Source organism: Labrus bergylta, chromosome 23 (genome assembly GCF_963930695.1).
Source record: "Labrus bergylta chromosome 23, fLabBer1.1, whole genome shotgun sequence".
In the NCBI taxonomy this organism is placed as follows: Eukaryota; Metazoa; Chordata; class Actinopteri; order Labriformes; family Labridae; genus Labrus; species Labrus bergylta.
Window position 1 is genome coordinate 17017661 of NC_089217.1, and position 19544 is coordinate 17037204.

At 42.4% G+C, this 19544-nt stretch overlaps 1 protein-coding gene across 1 annotated transcript; it reads right to left on the minus strand.

Moving 5' to 3' along the window:
- Positions 1–1423: 1423 nt before the first annotated feature.
- On the minus strand, positions 1424–12545 carry slc38a2 (solute carrier family 38 member 2). Its single transcript, XM_020651712.3, has 16 exons — positions 12196–12545; positions 10840–10962; positions 10651–10732; positions 10434–10549; positions 8770–8843; positions 8584–8676; positions 8139–8214; positions 6636–6718; positions 6396–6454; positions 5933–6100; positions 5744–5823; positions 5533–5633; positions 4237–4361; positions 3998–4142; positions 3795–3892; positions 1424–3370 (listed from the first exon to the last, which is right to left on the minus strand). Exons 2-16 carry the CDS (start codon positions 10959–10961, stop codon positions 3257–3259), a joined length of 1536 nt encoding a protein of 511 aa, XP_020507368.1. The 5' UTR covers position 10962; positions 12196–12545; the 3' UTR covers positions 1424–3256.
- Between the last annotated feature and the right edge of the window lie 6999 nt (positions 12546–19544).

Here is a 19544-nt window from a genome sequence, read left to right on the forward strand (position 1 = left end):
TTTGCTGAACACACAAAGTAACTACATAAATATTTGTTTTCTAATATGCAAATCTTAAGAAATTTAGTTATAAAAAAGAAAACGGTATTCCTGTGATTTATTTGTCAGTGACCATACATGTAGACATTGTTACATCTAATTAAAGTGTAACCGATGCAATGTTAGGACTTCTAGCCCGGGCTTATTTCCAGTCCTTGTCCCTGATTAGGCTTTTAGGAAATAACACACATGATGATTTGCTGATGATTTTTTTTGGAAAGGAAGAAGTATTAACCTATGAGTTCACTCTAATAAAACTCATCTGTGTTGTAAAATAGGAGGTGTAGAGGTTTTTTTAAAAAGGTCCATTAAGCCATTTGAAGTGTTTTTAACTGTATACATCTTCAGGCTGAAACTGTAAACTAGATTCAGCACACACATACAAGGACAGTTTTCTCTAACCCGCAGTCGTCTAAGAGGACATTCAAAGAATATTATACCTGGAAGAACAAAATTAGTAAATAAGTATTGTGTTACCTCTGAGGCCCTCTAGTGGCTCTGATGGGAACAATCATTCTGGAAACCGTTTGACCATACATTTAAAATAACGTTGCTACTCAGTGGCTCCCGGATTGAATTTACAGTAAAAGCCCTCGTCCTCATAAACCACATTCACCTGTTCTGCTGTGGCTAAAAGACTAGAACACGAGAAAAAAACATCAAGGCCATGATGTTGTTTATTTCATGTAATTAGACCTTCATCACAGGTTTCAAAAAAAAAAAAATGGAAATGGAACAGACATTTTAGGTACTGTGTGTGCGGTATAAGTGGTACATGATCACTTTGTCTGATAATATTAAAAGATAAATTTAAGGTGCTCATGGTTCTTATAAATAATCTGTTTGAATGTCAGGGAACAAACTTTGAGCTGGATCAACACAGTGAAAACAGATCTAAACTGGGGAGCTTGTTTAGCTCTGAAGAGCAGGCGTTGATCTCAGCCCACTTAAGGCATATCTCCCCCCCTCCCCAAATTGATGGTGTCTTCAGCTTTCTTTTCCATAAAGGCAAAAGGCCATACAGTTAAAAAACTTAATTGTACCTGTTAAGAGAAATATTAGAGGCATTTACCTTTTACTAAAATTACTTTTAATACCGCCCCCTAGTGGCTCCTGTTGTTTATGACAAGCCCTCACAGTTACCTGACGAGTTTGGATACAGCATGATGGAGGATGAGCAGTGGTGCCTTAAGTAGTGGGTATACTCTTACTTTTGACCCACAATGTTTTTTTTAAGTGTCCGTCCAGCAGAGTATTAACGGCCTCTATTATAAACAATGACATGAAAACTATTCTTTCAAATTTAGTTAGTGTGTACTTTAAATCAGAGAGTAGGAACAAAATGCAGCAGAGACCACATTTACAAAAAGAAAACAGGCCAATGTAAAGATTAACTTTGATTTTATTCGGACATTATTTACACATTGTACATAGTGTTTCATTGAAACAAGAGTGTAACACTGGCGGGCAAAGCTCTCTTTGCTCCTGAGGTCAAGAGATGGCTGACATACTCTCCAACCAACATGTGCGTGAAGACCATTTTGTTGATCCAGGTTGTTCGTGTTCAGGGGCCAAAAAGGAGATGAAACTGTTGCCGCTTTTATCAGTGGCTTCCACATGTAACACAGCTCTCACAGAATCAACACAGCAGAATAATTCAGTCAGTCTTAACGGAGATGAACAGCTGAAGCTCCAGTGTGTCGGAGCCGACTCCATATCACAAATTCACCAGCTTTGGGTAGTTTTGATTTACAGCTCCAAACATTATTGTAAAAAAAAAAAACTTCAAACAAAGCGTATATACAGTTGAACTCAATAGATATATATACATATGTATATACATACATCATTATATAAATATAGTAAAATAGATTAAATTACATTGATTTCACGGTCTTCCATAAATAGATGTTGGACATTATCAGTTTGGTGACGTGTTAAGTTAGTGTTGGAAGCACGAGAAACCGTCAAGATGATGGGTTCACGGCTCGACCGGAAAAAAAAGGCCTGCACCGAGCAAACAAGTTCTTCATTGTGAAAAATTTTGAAAGCATATAACTTGTGCGACCGTACGTAGAAACACTTAAAATATTGTGACAGACGCTCTCCTTAGCTCTTGTAGTTGTCGTTTGGTTTGTCGGTGTACGAGTGCACATCTTACTTCTGGTTTTTAGGTTGTTGTTTTTTTGCACGTTAAAACAGGTATATTACAACCACTGCATGTGGTCAAATTTATTCTCCCATAAAGAAAACATCTTTGAAGTTCCCCCCCTCCCCCCCCTGAGTGGGGAAGTTGAACTCTCGTAGCAGTAGTGTCGTCGCTGCACACGCTTTTCCAACAAGATCTTCAGCAGGTTATAAAGAGTAAATACAGTTTCAGGAGAGTCCTCTTTCGAGAGACTCTGCAGCTCCCAGTGTCGGCTTTGAGAAGGCAGGTTCTGATGACTTAGACTATGTTGTACAAGGAAAAAAGCTGACGCTGTAAGCGAGGTCACAAATACTGAGTAGGCGATGTAGTAGGCCTCGCCCGTGAAAACCGACAATCTTTTTTTTTTTCTTCATAAGTGTGCTGAACGGTAAGTGCTTTTAAATATACAAAGATGCTTTACAAATACATTTTTGGCAAAGTAAAAAAAAACAAAAAAACAAAACATCAGATTTTGGAAGGAACTTAACCGTCCTTGAGGTTTAAACTTTCCAGTCCGTCGCCTCTTGCCAGACTTCAGGAGATCAGAACACTTCTCTCAGCAGTTGTTGTTTTTGTCGTTTCCGAGCTCGGCGGTCGCAGCCACACTTGCCACATACACAACACCGTACCTGAGTGTAAGCTGCACTTTGAACTCTATTTCTATGTCGTCTCTGATTTGAGGCACCTTCAAATATTTGTTTTCAGCTGTACCATAACTACAAAAGAACATAGAAAGCAAAAAAAAAAAAAAAAAAACAACGTTGAAAAAGTTACAATAAAAAGAGAAAAAAAAAACACCATCTGTGTGGCCTATAACAGCGTACTGTACAAAGTTCGGATACATTCTCTTGGAATGGCATGGTTTGTCGCTCAGGAAGTCAAAGCCGAGCATAAAGTGAGTTCTTGTGTTTTTCTTTTTCTTTTACAATACGTTTTTCGATCTTTGTTGGTTTGCGCGGTCGTAGCAGTCCGGCGCCCGGGGAGCCTCCTCTCTTCCTCGGCAGGACGCGGCGGAGGGTGGGTGGAGCTCTAGTGTCCGTCGTGTGCGTCCGTGCCGTTTGTGGCGTTGTGGATCCAGTCCATAATGATGAGGGTCATGCTGCCGATCATGACCACGAAACCACACAGCAGGAAGGCGGTGGCCTGGAGAGAGCGGGAAGGATTTCACAATTAGCTCACGTGTTCACCCTGAGCAAGTTGACAGACCACAGGAAACATGCTGGTCCATTTTTTCCACCTAACTTGTGTGAGGATTAAAATCATTCTCTAATCTTTCTGTAATATTAAAGCTGGTTAGCTTAGCTTAGCATAATAAATGACCAATAATTAGCATCCTTGTACCACCAATTGTTAATTTTACAACCTTTACTCCAGCTGTAAAATGAATTAGCATGCTTAAGAGCTGCTGGGCAGATTTAGTCTTTTATCTGAGCCAGTCGAGCGGATTCCACATGTTTTTCAGTCTTTATGCTAAGCTAATAGGCTACCTGAGACAGCTAAAAAGCTTCTGTAGTGGAAATTTGGTTTGTACTTTGGTCAACCATAGCTGAAGAAGTAACTCCCTTACCCCAATCTTTTGCACAGACTTCATGGACTCCTTCTTGACCAGTTTGATGTAGAAAGCCGAGGGCAGGATGAAGATGAGCATGGCAGCAGCAGAAGCACCTGAATAAGAGGAAGAGTCATTTTAGTCACATTTTGAAAATGTCAGATGCTTTTTTTTATGGCATTATCATGCACATGTTCAAAAAAAGAAAAAAAAACACCCACCGATGAAGCCAAAGATATCTCTGATGGTGGGGACAAAGATGACCAGGGCGTTGGTGCTGGCCAGCAGGACCACAGTGATGATGGTGTGGCGGATCCAGCTGAATTCCTTGGAGGCGCACAGGAGCTGGTTGACAGAGGTACGGATCTACACAGATGGAGAAAATAAAAAAAGGTTATCCTACGTGATATATGAAAATCGTTTTTGACGCTAATAACTTGAGTTCAGCTTGATCTCTTACAGGGAAAAGCACCACAGGGACGGTGAGGGTGACGGCGGTCAGCACGGCCAGACGGACGATCAGCAGGATCACGTCAGACTTGTAGATTTTGGAGTAAGTGTGCAGCAGCTCTGGCTCGACATGGACTGTGATGAGACAAAAGAAGAGACACTTTAGAACTAAAGCTCAAACAAAGAAAACCATCCATAAAGACAAATTCATTCAAGATTTTGATGTGATGTCCTGCAATACTTTTGATAATGTTTTTGGCTGAGGATTCAGCTCCCATGTGAGTTACTGAGGACGAGCGCGCAGTTTGATTGACTCTCTTAGCATTGTCGTTATGCTAGCCATGTTAGCTTCCTCTAAAATAGAGCAAGTGCCAAAGTACAGCCTCAAACACACACTAACACGGCTGTAGACTTTACACTTTAGGATAATTGAGGGAATCTGTTAGGCAACATCAAAATTAAAGTCTTTAGTTAGCTGAACATAAATATTTTGGTGTGTGCTCCAGTGGTATCTGAATAAGTAGCATAGAAAATATTTCCCTGTGTTCAACAACTTTCAGTGCAAAATCATTTTTGCACTTTTAGCACATTTGCTGCTTCAGTCAGTGATTTCACTCCCACTCAAACTCAGAATAAGGCGGCTGCTGTTCTCAATCTCTATTAACTGGAACTACACAACACAACGTTTCAGAGCAGGTTTTGTCCAGACTTCAAGGTTATGGAAGTCTCTGCTCGCTATCTAGCTCTTGTATAACAAGTTTGATGTTCCTGAAACGTTCCTCCTCCTCCTCCGACAAACAGGAACACTAACACGGCGTCATGTTGGCCGGTAGCAGCAGGTGTGCACGTTCACAGCGTTGCACAACAAGGCATATTGGTATATTGAATTTGGACCCTGAAGCTACTTCTTCCCCTTCCCTTTGCATGATTGATCTGCTCTGACGTTCAGGGGCATTGACCTCCTGTTGACCTGAACGGGTCGGATTGTTCTTTGTAAAATATAAAATGTTTGGCTAACCATTACAGTCAATTATGTCTCAAATTTAACTCAACATATACCAGTGATCATAAATTATTATGGACATTTTCACGATTTCATGGCAGATTTTGTCATGTTTTCTTCATGTTTCCAATTAATTGGTTTGTTAAAATTGTGGGCCACTTTGAGGGTTGATGGGGGCTGCATGTGGCCCCAGGGCCACCAGTTGCCCACCCCCTGATCTAGACTGTCACATCTAGTACATATAGTGCCTCACATCTGTTCATTCAGTGTGTCTACTGTACATGTTGTATCAGGGAGACTCACTGTTGAAGGTCAGATATCCAAAGAGAGCGGCGAGCAGGTACATGATGAACATGGCGAGGAAGGACACGTTGGCGACGCCTTGCATCTTGGCGCGGGAGCGGCTGTTGAAGGAGGAAAAAGACGTACGTTACATTTCGCTGCTTTGTAAATGTAAGATAAGCTCTTAAAGGAAAACAGTTTGAGGTCAACTCGATCAAATGAGAGCACTCACTCTTTCAGCTCTTCATACATGGGCAGGATGGCCGGGTGGCACACGAAGGCGAAGGTCAGAATGGGAACGGCGTAAACTGTCTGAGGGAGAAAAAAAACCCACAATTTTTTTTAAATCTTTGCCCGATTACAAAAAAAATCCTGCTTCAGCACGAGTGAAATTGAAATTTTGTATCTCGAAGAGCTTTACCTGAGAGTTGAAGACAAAGTATTTTGGCGTGCAGGCGTCCTCGCTGTAATCCACGGCGGTGTTGTTCATTTCAGCAATAGTGGCATTCACGACTTTGATGAGCGTCTCGTTCAGGGCGGAGACGTCCAAGGGCAGAGGGCAAGGGATCTGGAACTTCTTGATGATCACCTGAATGACAAGACGACAGATTTGAAGATATATCAGTTGATCTTTACTGTTGTTTGTACTTTTTCAGGGGTTTGTTGTTAATGGGGAAACCCCGTTAAAACTAGACTGCTGTGGAAAATCAGCTCAAGGAAGTGTCTCATATCTCCAAACTTAATTCTAGAAAAAACTGAAGTTGCAGCCAGAATTATTATTATTATGAGAAAACCGATTCATTCTCTGACTAAGTCTCATCTGGTGTGTGTGTGTGTGTGTGTGTGTGTGTGTGAGTAATGAGGAAACAGTGTGTTTTACTCACCACAATCAGAAAGAAAACCATGCAGAGCAGAGACAGACCACTGGTGTAACCAAGGTAACCTGAGTGGAGGAGAAAAAAACACAAACATGAGCTTCTGTTTTTCTTTCTTTCCGGTTTCTATTTTCAGGGTTTTTTTGTTTTTGTTTTTTCCTTGTGAAGTCGTGCACGCATGAATCACCATCACCTGTCCAGCCTTGTTCAGAGAAACATCAGATTGAGCAACAGACACACGCTTCTTACCCAAGTTCCTGAGCAGCGACAGGGGCAGGATGATGACGAGCGTCACCAGCAGCACCAGGTAGTCCCCATTTGTGTACCATTCTCTGAAACACAAAAAAAAGAGAGCACAACATGTGAGCTAAAAAAAAAAAAGTTGTGATTCCTTTTCATCAGCACTGACTTTACTTCTGTGTAGAAAGCATCAGAGGGTACCACATCCTGTCAGAATTGTTCTTGAGCGTCATTTTGATTATCGGCCTTGATCAAACCCTTCAGTTTCCTCTCTGACACACGCATCGTCTTGTCAAGTCGCAGCTTTTCTCAAACTGGCCCTGCGCAGGATGACTGCATCATCGCTCTCACAAATAGATCCAACGACAACGCAGAGGAGCTCAACTCCATCAATTTTTCAAACTTGGAGGCGAGGTCGGCGGTGAGCTCATGCAGCGCTGCTCTGTCTCCATGCGGCACCAGCGGCTGCATCGTCTAAAAGGGCTCTTTGAAGGGCCAGCGCTTAAACACCCCCCCCCCCCCCCCCAACCCCGTCTTTTCCTCCGTCTCTCCTTAAACACACACTTGAAAAACAACCAGCAGCCATTTTGCTTGAGGTGCCACTTCACCTCGAATGCCTCTGCCAGCTGTCCCCGGTCCTTTTCACACCTCGCTTAGAAATCTGCTGAGATTCTCTTTTTTTACTAGCTTTAAATTGTGTCCATTATTTCACCAAACGTCCTCATTCATTCAAGTCCAGACACTTCCAATAGGATTTTTATTTAGTTTGATCATTTTTATCAGTGAAATTTAACAGAAATGAATCAATGCTAAATCTGAAAAGACGAGTCTGAAGATAAAGAAACATGGACGTCATCCATTGCTTTCTGAAGAGGCGTTGTGAAGCCAAAAGGTGGTGGTGGCCATATTGGCAATGCTATCTCAACCTGACTTCGATCAATTTTTTTTAGGGCTTTTTAGTGCTGTAATTGTAGAGATAGGACTGTATAGAGCCAGGAGTCAGATAGAGATAGAGGGGAACGACATGCGGGAAAGGAACCACAGGTCGGATTCAAACCTGGGCCGCTGGCTTAAAGGACTAAGACCTCTGCACATGAGGCACGCACTGACCACTAAGTGACCCTTTTCCTGCTATCTTAACATTGGATCTATGATCTTTGTAGCCACCCTTAAGCTGACAACAAACTTTGTTACACGTTACATTGGTACACGGCCCTAAGTGATGCATGCTGTCAGGTTGCTGAAATTAAAGTTGCACTGTGCAGGTTTTGACCACTATGAGAGCTGTGGTGAAATGTTTTTTTTTAATGAGTGGGCCCCTGTTTTGCAAACAAAGTCTCTATTTGTTTTCAAGAAAGAAAGAAAAAAAACCCACAGGGCTCCTTTAAGAACAAGCCACCTTTAAACCACTTTCACTGTCAGATATGAGCACAGACAGAGACACTTTTGTTTTCAAACTCTTTTTTTTTTTTTTAAGAGGTGGAAAGATGAAATCATTTTCTCGTAACTCACCCGTTGCTGGCTCCCAGAAAAGACTCGATGACGATGGGCAGCTCGTACTTGACGATGTAGAGGTAGCTGGACATGGCTGTTAAAAAAAAGACAGAAACTACTATTTAGTACATCTGAAGAAAAGCCAAGAGTCACGTCCAAGAAGGGAACTCCACTACAAACACAGTGATGTCTACGTTTGCTCAGGGGCCGAGTTTTTTTCCGATGGAAGGAAGAAAAAAAAAGGCTGAACACATGCTTGTGGAATGACTCAATTTTTTACTGGAAGCTTCTCTATGTTACAAACACACACACCCTCCCATGCAGAGAGTTTAGACACAGTGATGGTTTTCATCTCGTGAAATAAACACATGAAGGATAAATATATAAAAAGTAGCTCAATTATAGTTACATAACACTTAAAAGTAAGTTTTGTTTGTGGCTTTAAAAAAGAAGTCTCCCTCACCTCCGATGTTTTGCATGGTGATGGAGCAGGACGCGGCGAGCTTTCCTGGCATCCCGAAGGCTTTGTAACCCAGCTGCTCGTACACCAGTGCACCTTCGTGTGAGAAGAAAATACGATTTTAGTATTCAAAAACACTTCAAGAAGCCATCGGAAAGATTAGATACACGTCCTTTTTCTCAGACTCACCTCCTTCATTCGCTGTTTTCAGAAGCAAGTGGACAGAATACAAAGAGAAGATGGCGACCGCCACGAGAAGAATCCTGTAAACAGACGAGAGGGATGTTTAGCTGATTTGTCGACAACGCCTGAAATGACCATAAAATCCAAACTTGGTCGATGCTTAAACGCTGTGCTGCTGCGCGTGCTGATCTTTAGAATGAACACTTGTGTTGAACATGTGATTTAAAGGCCAATTCAAGGACAAATGTATTTTCCCCAACGGTGGAGAGCACGCGCATCGACATCTAGCTAACGTGAAGGTCAGACGCTCCCCTGCGCAGGTCGTTCTTGTAATGTCTCATATCATGCTTTGGTTTTTAAGACTCCAAACTCTGCAGCTTTACCTGCATCTCCCCACTTTTCCCTAGCCTGATCAGCAAAGACCTTGAATGCATCATCAGTCTGAGGGTACTTTGAGCCCCCCCCCCCAGCAGCACGGGACAAAATGTTTCCCTGTACTGGATCCTCTTAGCAACCTTTGGGACGCCGCACAGCCAGCACAGTGTGTCTGGGTATTAATAGAGCAGGTGAAAATGTAATCTCCAGCACATCTGAGCCTCGTCCTGCCTCTGACATCATCGTACCTTATCAGTTTTTACGTCGGCCACTTGACAAATATATGCTTTGGGCGACCTTTTTTAAAGGGGAGTCCTGTTGTGTCCTCTTGAGAGTTGCCTCAGCGTTCTGTGCAGACGTAGCAGCACACATTTCGAAATACACACAGGGAAAGTTTTAATCCCTAACTTCCCTGCGGGGCGTAAACGGGCTCTGATTGGTCGGCTGCGGGGATGACAGTGAAGCCAAGCTGTGTGTGGGCGCTCCATTCATGAACACACGGCTCAATACGTTATACGCTCTCTGTTTACGCAACTCGGCCCAAATGCAGCGGGATTAGCTCGGCTAAGCTGCTTCCTCATGCCACACCCTGCCCTTTTTTTTTTTTTTTACATGACGACTACAACTGCCACTTCCTGGCAGCTTAGGGATCAAATAGTTAAAGATAACTTAGTCTAGTTTTTTTTTATTTAAAAAAAAAAAAAAAAAGGACACTCTTTCTGTCGCTGGTTTCTTGTTCCCTCTTACTCCAGATTGAGACATTAAGCTGATTGGAGGATCTCTCTTCAGGGGAAGAGGGATTTTAAGGAAAAGTGTCAGTGGCATTTAAAGAGAAGGAATCCACAGGAGAACTTGTTGGAAATCATTCACACGTGCTGCAGAAGTACTTTAACGCTGTGATCTGAAATTGAAGTTGACAACCAATAGGGGGAGCTGTTTTAAGAACCCATCGTTTGTCTTTCTTTCCCACCTTAAAGTGAACACTCTCTCTCCTCGCTTTTTATCTACAGCAAAGACGATAGCGAGTGCTTAAACTGCAGCGACGAGCATTAGTAAACTTTCAACCCCGGCGTAATCTGCTGCTCGGTGAACACAAACATGCCAGCTGGCGGGAGAAACAGCCGAGCTCAGTACATCCTGACGTGCAACCTTGACACAACAGACCAACTCATACCTGCCTCTGCTGATTATGAAACAAAACTCCTACTGTCTTCTTGAGTAGCAGATTTCTACTCTTGCATGTAGTCTACTCTATTACCTGAAGATCTGACTTTTGAGATATTGCTGCTACTTACACAAACAGGGCGATCCCAGTGTTGGCCATGGCATAGGACAGACCCAGGATACCACTGCCCATAATGGCGTTGCCCAGGTTGAAGACGGACATGCCAAAGGATGCATTTCCCTGGTGCTGCAAATAAACGGAGAGGTTGACAGAAAGGGAATTAGAACACTAAAGAACAGAAGTTATCCAACAGAGAAGATAGAGGGGGAGATACGTGAAGCTCTTACATATTCAGTCTCATACTTCTTCTTGCCCAGGTTGTGTTCAGGGAGGAAGTTCTGACTCTCTGCATCGTTGTCAGAGTATTGGCTTTAAAAGAAAAAAGCAAAGAGATTTTAGACATTTTAGAGTTACTCCTTGAGATTTTCTAATGCTTTTTTTTGTGTTTCCAGGGTGTATTTTAAAAGCAGCCTCACCCCAGTGGGACCTTCTTGGGACAGTCCTGGTATGTGTACTCATTGCTGTTGGTGCTGCTGCTGTCTTCTTCAGGGGAGATGTTGAAACGGCTCATCTCTGTTCTGGCTGTAGGCTGTTTCATACTATTTCAAAACAGGAATGATGAGGAAAGTTAGTGTTTGCTGTGTTGAGCACCCACACTCCCTGCGTCATGTTATTACGCCACAGTCGTTTTCTCTCTTTTTATTATTATTTTTTATTTCTAGGCCTGCGCGTTCACGCTGAAAGATCAATATTGTAGTGAGCACAGGCGCGCGACGCAGCCCTTGCTCTTGAATCATGTGACTTCGCTTTTGGAGGGAGGCGGAGGGAGAGCAAGGGGGAGGGGGGAGGGTGGATTAGGGGGGAGGGAAGGAGGGGGGGTGGGGGCTGACGCACCGGCAGTGGAAAAATACCAGACCGGCATCCGAGTCCAGCCGACATCACCTCAGCCCCGCTGAATGACAAAAAGCCGCAGTACGCGCCGCTGACTTTGCGCACATTTCTCTTTAAAATCATTTAAATCTGGATCAAAGCAGGGCGTGTCAGCTTCTTTTTCCACACACATAACATGTATTAATCATGAATCAAGCAGGAATCCATCAGGGAGAAAGCTTCATGTTTAGATTCTAATATGACATTCTTATAAATTGTCTTCTTTTTCCTCTTGGCTGAGCTTTACGCACCAGTAGATCCACAAAGAACCCACAAGGCGTTCCCCCAGATCTCTTTAATGACATTATTTCCATGGCCGGCTCCAATGGAAACAATGGCACGTGTTGTCTCGTTATGGGCATGGCTCTCCATTTTGCGCAGAGGCTCGCGCTCTGAATCACCCTCACATTATGATTACAGTCTTTTCAAATTACGCACACACGGAAACAGGTTTACCTTTCTTTTTTTTTCACTCAGCTTGTGTTCTATTGTCTGACTATGGGAGTGACACTTCCCTGATCCACGTCAAGACACTGCAGCATCACTGTCACGCATTATTTATTTATTTTTGACCTGGTAAAACAAAAACGCCTCGGGCCTTTAAAAAAGGACATTTCTGCCTCTTTATGATGGAAATCTACACATTTCATATTCCTGACAGGAAAGGGACTTACTTAATACTTTTAATGCTGGCTAATTAACCCAAACGTGCCGGCAACGCATCTACTTTTAATTAATCACGTTCAAAATAATAAACAAAGACAGTGAATGTAGTAGTGTAAAAAAACAAAATCAAAAGGTGTAAAATGTTGCCATTCAGAGGAATTAGATTAATCTTTAGTTGTCAGGGCCGTTCACATATTCTGTCAGAGATGTAAATGAGAAGATGCCGGCGCTCTTACCTTGTGAAGATGTGGCAGGATGCCTGTAAAATCCTTTCAGACAAAAGAAGAAACACAGAAGTCCGGACGATTTCTTCACAAAATCCGCCTGATCCTTGAGTGTTTTTTTTGGTTGAATTTGAATTCAATTTAAAAAAACGAACAGAGACGCCTGTTCACCAGACAGGGTGTGACTTAAAACACAAGCTGTAACAGCTCAATAAATAAATAAAAAATAGTCTTAGAATAAGCCGACCCACGCGTAAAAAATCACAAGAATTTAGATTTATTTATACTTTAAACCCAAATTCCAAGAGATGCGATGCGCTCAGAGGGAAGACCCAGTTCTGCTGGAGGAGGGGTGGGGAGTCCACCTTTTATAAAGATGAGCATTGCATCAGCCTGAACCTAGAGGCAGGAAGGGAGGAGGGTGTGAGAGCGGGGGAGGAGGAGTGGTCTCAGCTGTCCCTATTTGGGCGGAGGGAGGTGGAGACTCTTTACGCGCAGCAGTGAGTGGTTTGTATACAAACACAGCCATGACCCAGAGTCCCTGGAAAATCACAGGGCTCATTTTCTACTATTTAAAATGGTTTTATGACATTTAAAACCTTTAAAACCTATTTGATTGATCAATGATCAAAGTAAAATTTTCATTAGCTACAAGACAGCAGTTCCTGCCTTTGTCAAATGAATCCCTAAATTTAAAGCTTCTAAGAGGATTTTTGGGTCCGTGACAAATGTGTCGCCCCCTGTGGACAAAGAACAGCGTGTTATTTCTTAGCTGATATTTGTCCTGAACATGTGTAGGTAGTGCATTTATAACCAAAAAATCAAACATATCACTCATCAAGAATCTTTGCCTTGGAAACTGCAAAAAAAAAAAAGGGCGGCTTCTGCAGCATGTAGCATGATACAGCATCTGACACATTTACACCCCCCCCCCCCCACCCCCCCGCGGCAGTTTAAGGCACAAAAAATGACTTAGGAGTGAGAACTCTTGTTGCTGACGGTCTCATTTGCTTTTGCAACTCATAAAGAGACATCAGTACGGCTCTCGGTCTGTTTTACAACCAGCTAAAATCCCCTCATAGCAAAAATGTATATACAGTATATCTATTTTTTTTAAAGTGGATCCGTAGCCTTTCTGTAGTCTCTAGAGAATCTGCAGATTTTGGGAATCCCCCCTGTAGCAAATATCCAGTATCCAGTATTCTTTGTGTTCCCCCCCCCCCGGCCATACATAAATATTGTGTTTCTGTTTTAAAAGCAGGACGAGGTGATATGCTCGGGCAGAACTCGAGTCTGTTTGAAGGTGAAGTGGCCTCGTAGTATCCCTCACGTGTGTCACTGTGGATCAGGGTGTAAGAGGAGCTTCAAAGCCAGACCTCCCAGTCTGAAGGAGATTACTCACAAACGCTGTCATGTGACAGTGGCCATCCTGATCCTCATTCACACAGTTAGCTCTCCTCAGCGGTCAGGTTGTGTGTGTGTGTGTGTGGGAGTCAAATCTTCCTCAGCTCTTGTTTCCAGTTTATTATTAACAGTGAGATGACTAAGAATTGTCCTCTAACAGTCAGACCTTTCAATGCACTGACCTTTTTTTCCCCCTGATGAATGTAACACTTCACTCACAGTGCATACTACAACCTGCTTTTACTGCAGCTGTAAAAAAGGTGAGATAAAGAACCTCTACAGCAACTCCTCTGGCAGCCTTTACTCCTCTCACGTCTTTCACTTTTACGGTTATAATGATGTAGCTGCCACCAGCTGCACAGCTGCAGATATCATGTCTGCAAAAAAACAACAACATTATCACCCCCTTTATTTATACAATAGACCAAGACCTCAGAGGGTGCTCTGACACTGAGATGCTACAGTCACGGTCGGTGCCAACCTTGGGGAGGCAACTGAAGATCTGGCCCAACATAACAAGGATAACACCCATCTGGTCTTAACATGCAGTCGTCCAAGCAGGTGGTCATGATGGGAGTCATTGTCTCCCGGGAACACTGGATAGAGGAGTGCAAAGAGAGTGCAAAGAGGGCCAAATGTCTTGATGTGGAGTGCATCAGGACTGATGGGGTGGAGGGCCTGATGTAGGCTGCGGGGGGCTCTGCAGACCAGTCTCTGCATCCTACTTCAGGCGCAGAGCTTCTTGGCGCACAGCACAGGTGTCATTGCTATTTTCCAATCTCTCATCCAGCAGCCACATTGTGTATCAATTTGCAAATAATGCACTTGTGCCACTGGGTGTGTTGGTCTTCAAATGAGGGGTGGTCAGGCAAACAGCGGGCTCATTCTCTGTTTTTGAAGGAGCATGAAACCGACTGTGCCATGGATCAACACAATCCGGTTTTTGTTTGATAAAGACGATTTTAAGATGGTTTCTATGGTGATTGGAGCTCTCTAGAACAGCTGTCGATGTTGTGCTTTGCCTCTGGTCACTTCCTGTCAGCACATGTGTGTCCAATCAGACTCAAAGCTGATCGTTTGCTCTTAATGACATTGTTCCCTTTTTTCTAGATCCTTGCTTGTGTTGTTCTTACTCTCTGATGTACGTCACTTTGGGTAAAAGCGTCTGCCAAATGAATCGTGGACTTCTTTATGCAGTCATCACATGATGAAAGATGTATTGAAGGTTTCATTGTGTTGATAATGTCTGACTTCATGTACCTTTTTGTTTTTGTGTTTCTCCTTATTACCTGGCTGCAAAACAAATGTCCTCGTCAGAGTCCTCCCTCACAGGCCGTTACAGACAACAACAATTTACGACACTTGTGCTTTGGCTTCAGTTTGCAAAACCCGGAGGCTTACGTCCACTTCTTTACACACACTGCGGTTCTGACTCTGTCTGTGTTTAAGGTGAAATGTAAGCAGCTGACGATGAAGAGATCTTTCTTGTTGGGGCACATTATGTCTTTACATACTTCTAACTACACCGCAACTAGCCTCACATTCACTTTGGCTTTGTGATCTTGTGACATAGGTACAGATAACAAACATTTGCCTGCAGAGGGGGCGAACAGCTTTCTAGGAAAATGAGGCACATTTTTGATATAAACACTGACAAAGCTGCTCTATTCCCACTGACTAAAAGCAGAAAACACGTATAAAATGTTGCAGCCGTTTTTTCCAACAGGCGTGTACATCACTTCCCCTTTCTTTCTCACTGAAGAAGACGTAAAACAAACAGGAAAAACCTGCTTCTCTTGTTTCATCTCAAATTCAAAGCGGCTGCTGGAGAACCAGCTCTGTTCTCTGTACGAGCTATTATCGTTCGAGTTAATAACGCACAGGACACTTTGTTAAATTCTTTTGAAGGCGTTCTAGAAATTAATAGCATTAAATAGTTTGCGTCCCTGTCACTATACAGGTAGCTGCAGGTATTGTTTATTCAGAGCATGAGGGACCTGTGACCTAGAAAGAGAAACACAAAACAAACCCACTGATATCCACACCCTCGCTGTGAAGAAATGAATAATTCAAAAGGGCAACACATTCATGAGTGAAAGGACACTTGTGTTGGTTCTCTCCCGCTCTGTTCCTCATGATCTCTGTGTGTCTCTCTCTCTCTCACACACACACACGCTCACATATTGTGCATTCTTCTGCCCTCAGTCACACATGAGTAAGTTTGTGTTTGGCTCTCTGTGTACGAGTCTTTGTTTGGGGCTTTAGCTCGACCCAGCAGATCTAAGACGGATCAGGAAAACTGGAGCGGGGGGCAGAGGGTGCAGGAGGGGAAGTGGTCTGAGCAGTGGTACCTTGTTAACCCCCCCCCCCCCCCCCCAATCCACACTCACTAAATAAAATGAAGTGTACAAAAAGTTTTTGGAAATTATGTGATTGAGTGAAGCATAAAATAAAGGCATAAAAAGCCGGAAAAAAAACCTTCATGATGTACACTAATAATACATTTGTGTAAACACTACACAAAAAAGTGTTCAAATTACTTTGAACAAATAAGACATTTTAAGAATAACAGAATAACATTCTACATTTTAAGTGCTCCATAGAAAAGAAGATGCACTAAAGGCACCCGTTAGGTAACTTTTAAAATCTTTTTTAAACTCAGATATGCAGAAAGAAAAAGAGTTTAACCCAATTCTAACTTAACTTAATTCTGGTATATTTAACTGTGTGACCACATGTTTGACCATTTCGTTGGTTGTTCTGTGCCCAACAGTATATTCTTCAATGACTTCTGCTTTCTTTATTATTTTAATATAATTTTTGTTATTTGGTTTTCTTGCCATAGTCTTTAGATTCTATTTTTTTATTTCAATGCTAAAGAATTCTCCCTGTGCATGCGTGGGTTCCCTGCGGTACTCCAGCTTCCTCCCACAGTCCAAAGACATGCTGGTTGGGTTAATTGGTGACTGTAAATTTCCAATAGTTGTGAATGTGGCTGATTGTCTGTCTCTGTATGTCAACCCTGTGATTGACTAGTGAACAGACCAGGGTGTAACCCCGCCTCTCAGCCAATGATTGTTGAGATTGGCTCCAGCCCCCCTGCGACCTGGAACGAGAAAGCGGCATAGATAAAGGATGGATGTGTTTCATTGATGTATGCTATCAATATAAAGGAACATATTTTCTGCACAATGTTGGTAACATTCAGACATGATGATGTCCTTATTTCACTTATGTAGCTAAGAGGAATGACCTTCTACATGTCGTACAGCTCTGTCTGCTTCTCATGCTGTTGCCATGACTCTAACTGCTGCCGCTGCACATAGAGCTGACATTGTCATGTGGAGGCTCACAAGTACATTGAGAGCCAGTTCTGAGAAGTTTAAGAAACAAGGCTCTCACTGTAACTCGGTCTGCACTGAGGCTCTGGACTGTAGTGTTAATGAGCTGCTCTGTCTGAAAGCCCACAACAATGCTGCTCTGCAAACCTGGACGGTTGTGTGAGTTTTTGGGCGTTTTGTTGAACCTGAAACAGATGGACTATGTCTGCACTCTACTTTGCAGGAAACCACAAGTGAATTGTCTTGCAATTTCCCTTTTTTTTTTCTTAGTTTTTGTCAAATAGGACACATCCTGTTACATCAAAAGGAAATAACAGAGGTTTCACGAGAAATCCGATAAGAATCACTTTCACGGAAGTTAAAAAAGAAGGTTGCACCTTTTTACTGATATGAAAATCAGCCAAAAACGTGGATTGTTATCCTGTTATAACAACATATAGAAGTTGAGATCTCAAGAAAACTATCCATATATACTCATTATCGGAGTTTTCTGTTTTCATTATGGAGAAAACAGAGTGAAAGAAAATGTATGATGTTTGTCCAATCAGGTTGGTTATCCCATTGTTGTTGTCTGGTGGTCAAACCCAAACTGTAGTTCACAAACTGTACAAGCCAACAGAACACAAACTGACCAACAACAAAAATTGTTGCAACTGCACCAAGCTGGGCCCCACAGACACATGTTTTACTCTAGTTACCTAACTGGAGTATGCAGAAAAAAGGTGTAGAAAAACAATAACATCAGGCTTCAGTAACTGATCCTAGGTGCTATCATTTTAAGTGCACAAAATGTGAAATTCACCATAGAAATCTATATGCAAGAAAATAACATTACAAACTTTCAAAGTAATCATATTCCTGAGGTATAGAAGCAGATAGAGTAAACTGTTCACATGGTTCAAGTGTCTCTGTGGGAGTCTTTAGATAACTGCAGAGAAAAAGGATTGCTGTACAGACAGAATGACCTCCCACTTCAAATGTTTCCTAACATTTTACCTGCACAAGGCCGCAGAGAACGCTCAGCCCAACAAGAACAGGATTAACAACAACATTTGCATGTTCAAGGCTCGAGCTGGCTCAACTTGCAGGAAGAGTAACTCAGTTTGTTTGAGGATCCTGGTTTGTTGTGGTTCTGGGTTGTGGCCTATTCAGACTCTGAAACAGCTGTAAACGCAGTGTGATTAATTATCTTTAAAACACATTTCATCACAGACATGATGCTCACTATGTTTTTCTCTAAAAGTTGCCAGTAACCTGCGAAGGGGAGGCGTCCGACATTGATTCAGTTTCTAATTAGTACATGGACTTTAGTTACACAAGATAATTACAATGATAGCTCCACACACCCTCCACCTGAGCAGAGGTTTAACGTTTAAGAGAAGCCATTCCCAAACTTAAGAATGCAGTGGCCCAATTTAAAATGTAAAAATACATCAGAGCCCATAAACTCTTTAATCACATAACTCTGACTTCAGACCAAGACGAAGTTCATCAGAATACACAGGGAACAATCTTTGATAGTGCCCCTACAGTAATGCACTGTAGATAAATAATCCATCCACATGAACTTACAATCAGTTATGCCACAACATAATTTATACTCAATCTGAATTTTTAGCTTAAAATGCTCCAGCTTGTGTGTTTGTTTCAAGCTGCAATAATTAATTTGATTTATTTTTCAACATGCGATAAGATCAAAATGATAAGGTTCCCTCGTAGCGCTGCAACAGGAACTGCATTTCCACTGCAGGAACTCTGCTGCGGAGACAGGGAATCTTTAGAGGGTCGCAGGTAGCCTAGAGCACTGGTTTCCAACTCGTCCAGCCTCTGGACCCACTAACCAACTCCTCCCTGAAAAGCAAGACTAAATTTCTATATTTATCGTCCAATCAGATGATTTAATGAAGAAATGTATAGCTTCCGTCAACTGTTTTGTACCTCAGATGATGCAAAACATCTGACAGAAGCAAGAGACTGAACAAAACTAACACATTTAAAAAAGCCCTTGACAGACTGTTTGAGACCAGCGTTTGTCCAGTTACACACTCACGACCCACTGTAAACAGCTACGCGACCCACTTTTGGTCCCAACCCACTAGTTGAGATCCACTGGGCTAGTAGTTAGTGCATCCTTTCAAATCCGACCTGTGGCTCCTTTCCTGTACGTCGTTCCCAACTCTCTCTCTCTCCACGATTTCTGATTCTGTCCACTTTCCTGTCTCTAAATGAAGGCATAAAAGCATAAAAGTACACCTTTAAAAAAAAGAAAAGAAATCATAATAACTCTCTTTTAACAGCACTAACGGTTCTGTATAAAAAATGGACGCTGTCTGAAGAGATGTTAAGAAGCCAAACGTGGGCGGTCACCATATTGGAAAAGTTGTCTTAGATACCGTATTCCTTTTTTGAACCAGACTGTAAACATGTTTATTTCTGATGTGAAATGCAGCATTTTAATATAGAACCTAATGCAGTGTCCTTGACTTTGACAGCCCGCCTCAAGTGGACGCTTGAGGAACTGCAGTTTATGTACTTGCGCATGTACTTTGCCGCTTGACTGAACATCTCTGATTGTTTTGGGTTATTGCTATAATAAAACCTGCAACAACAAAAAAA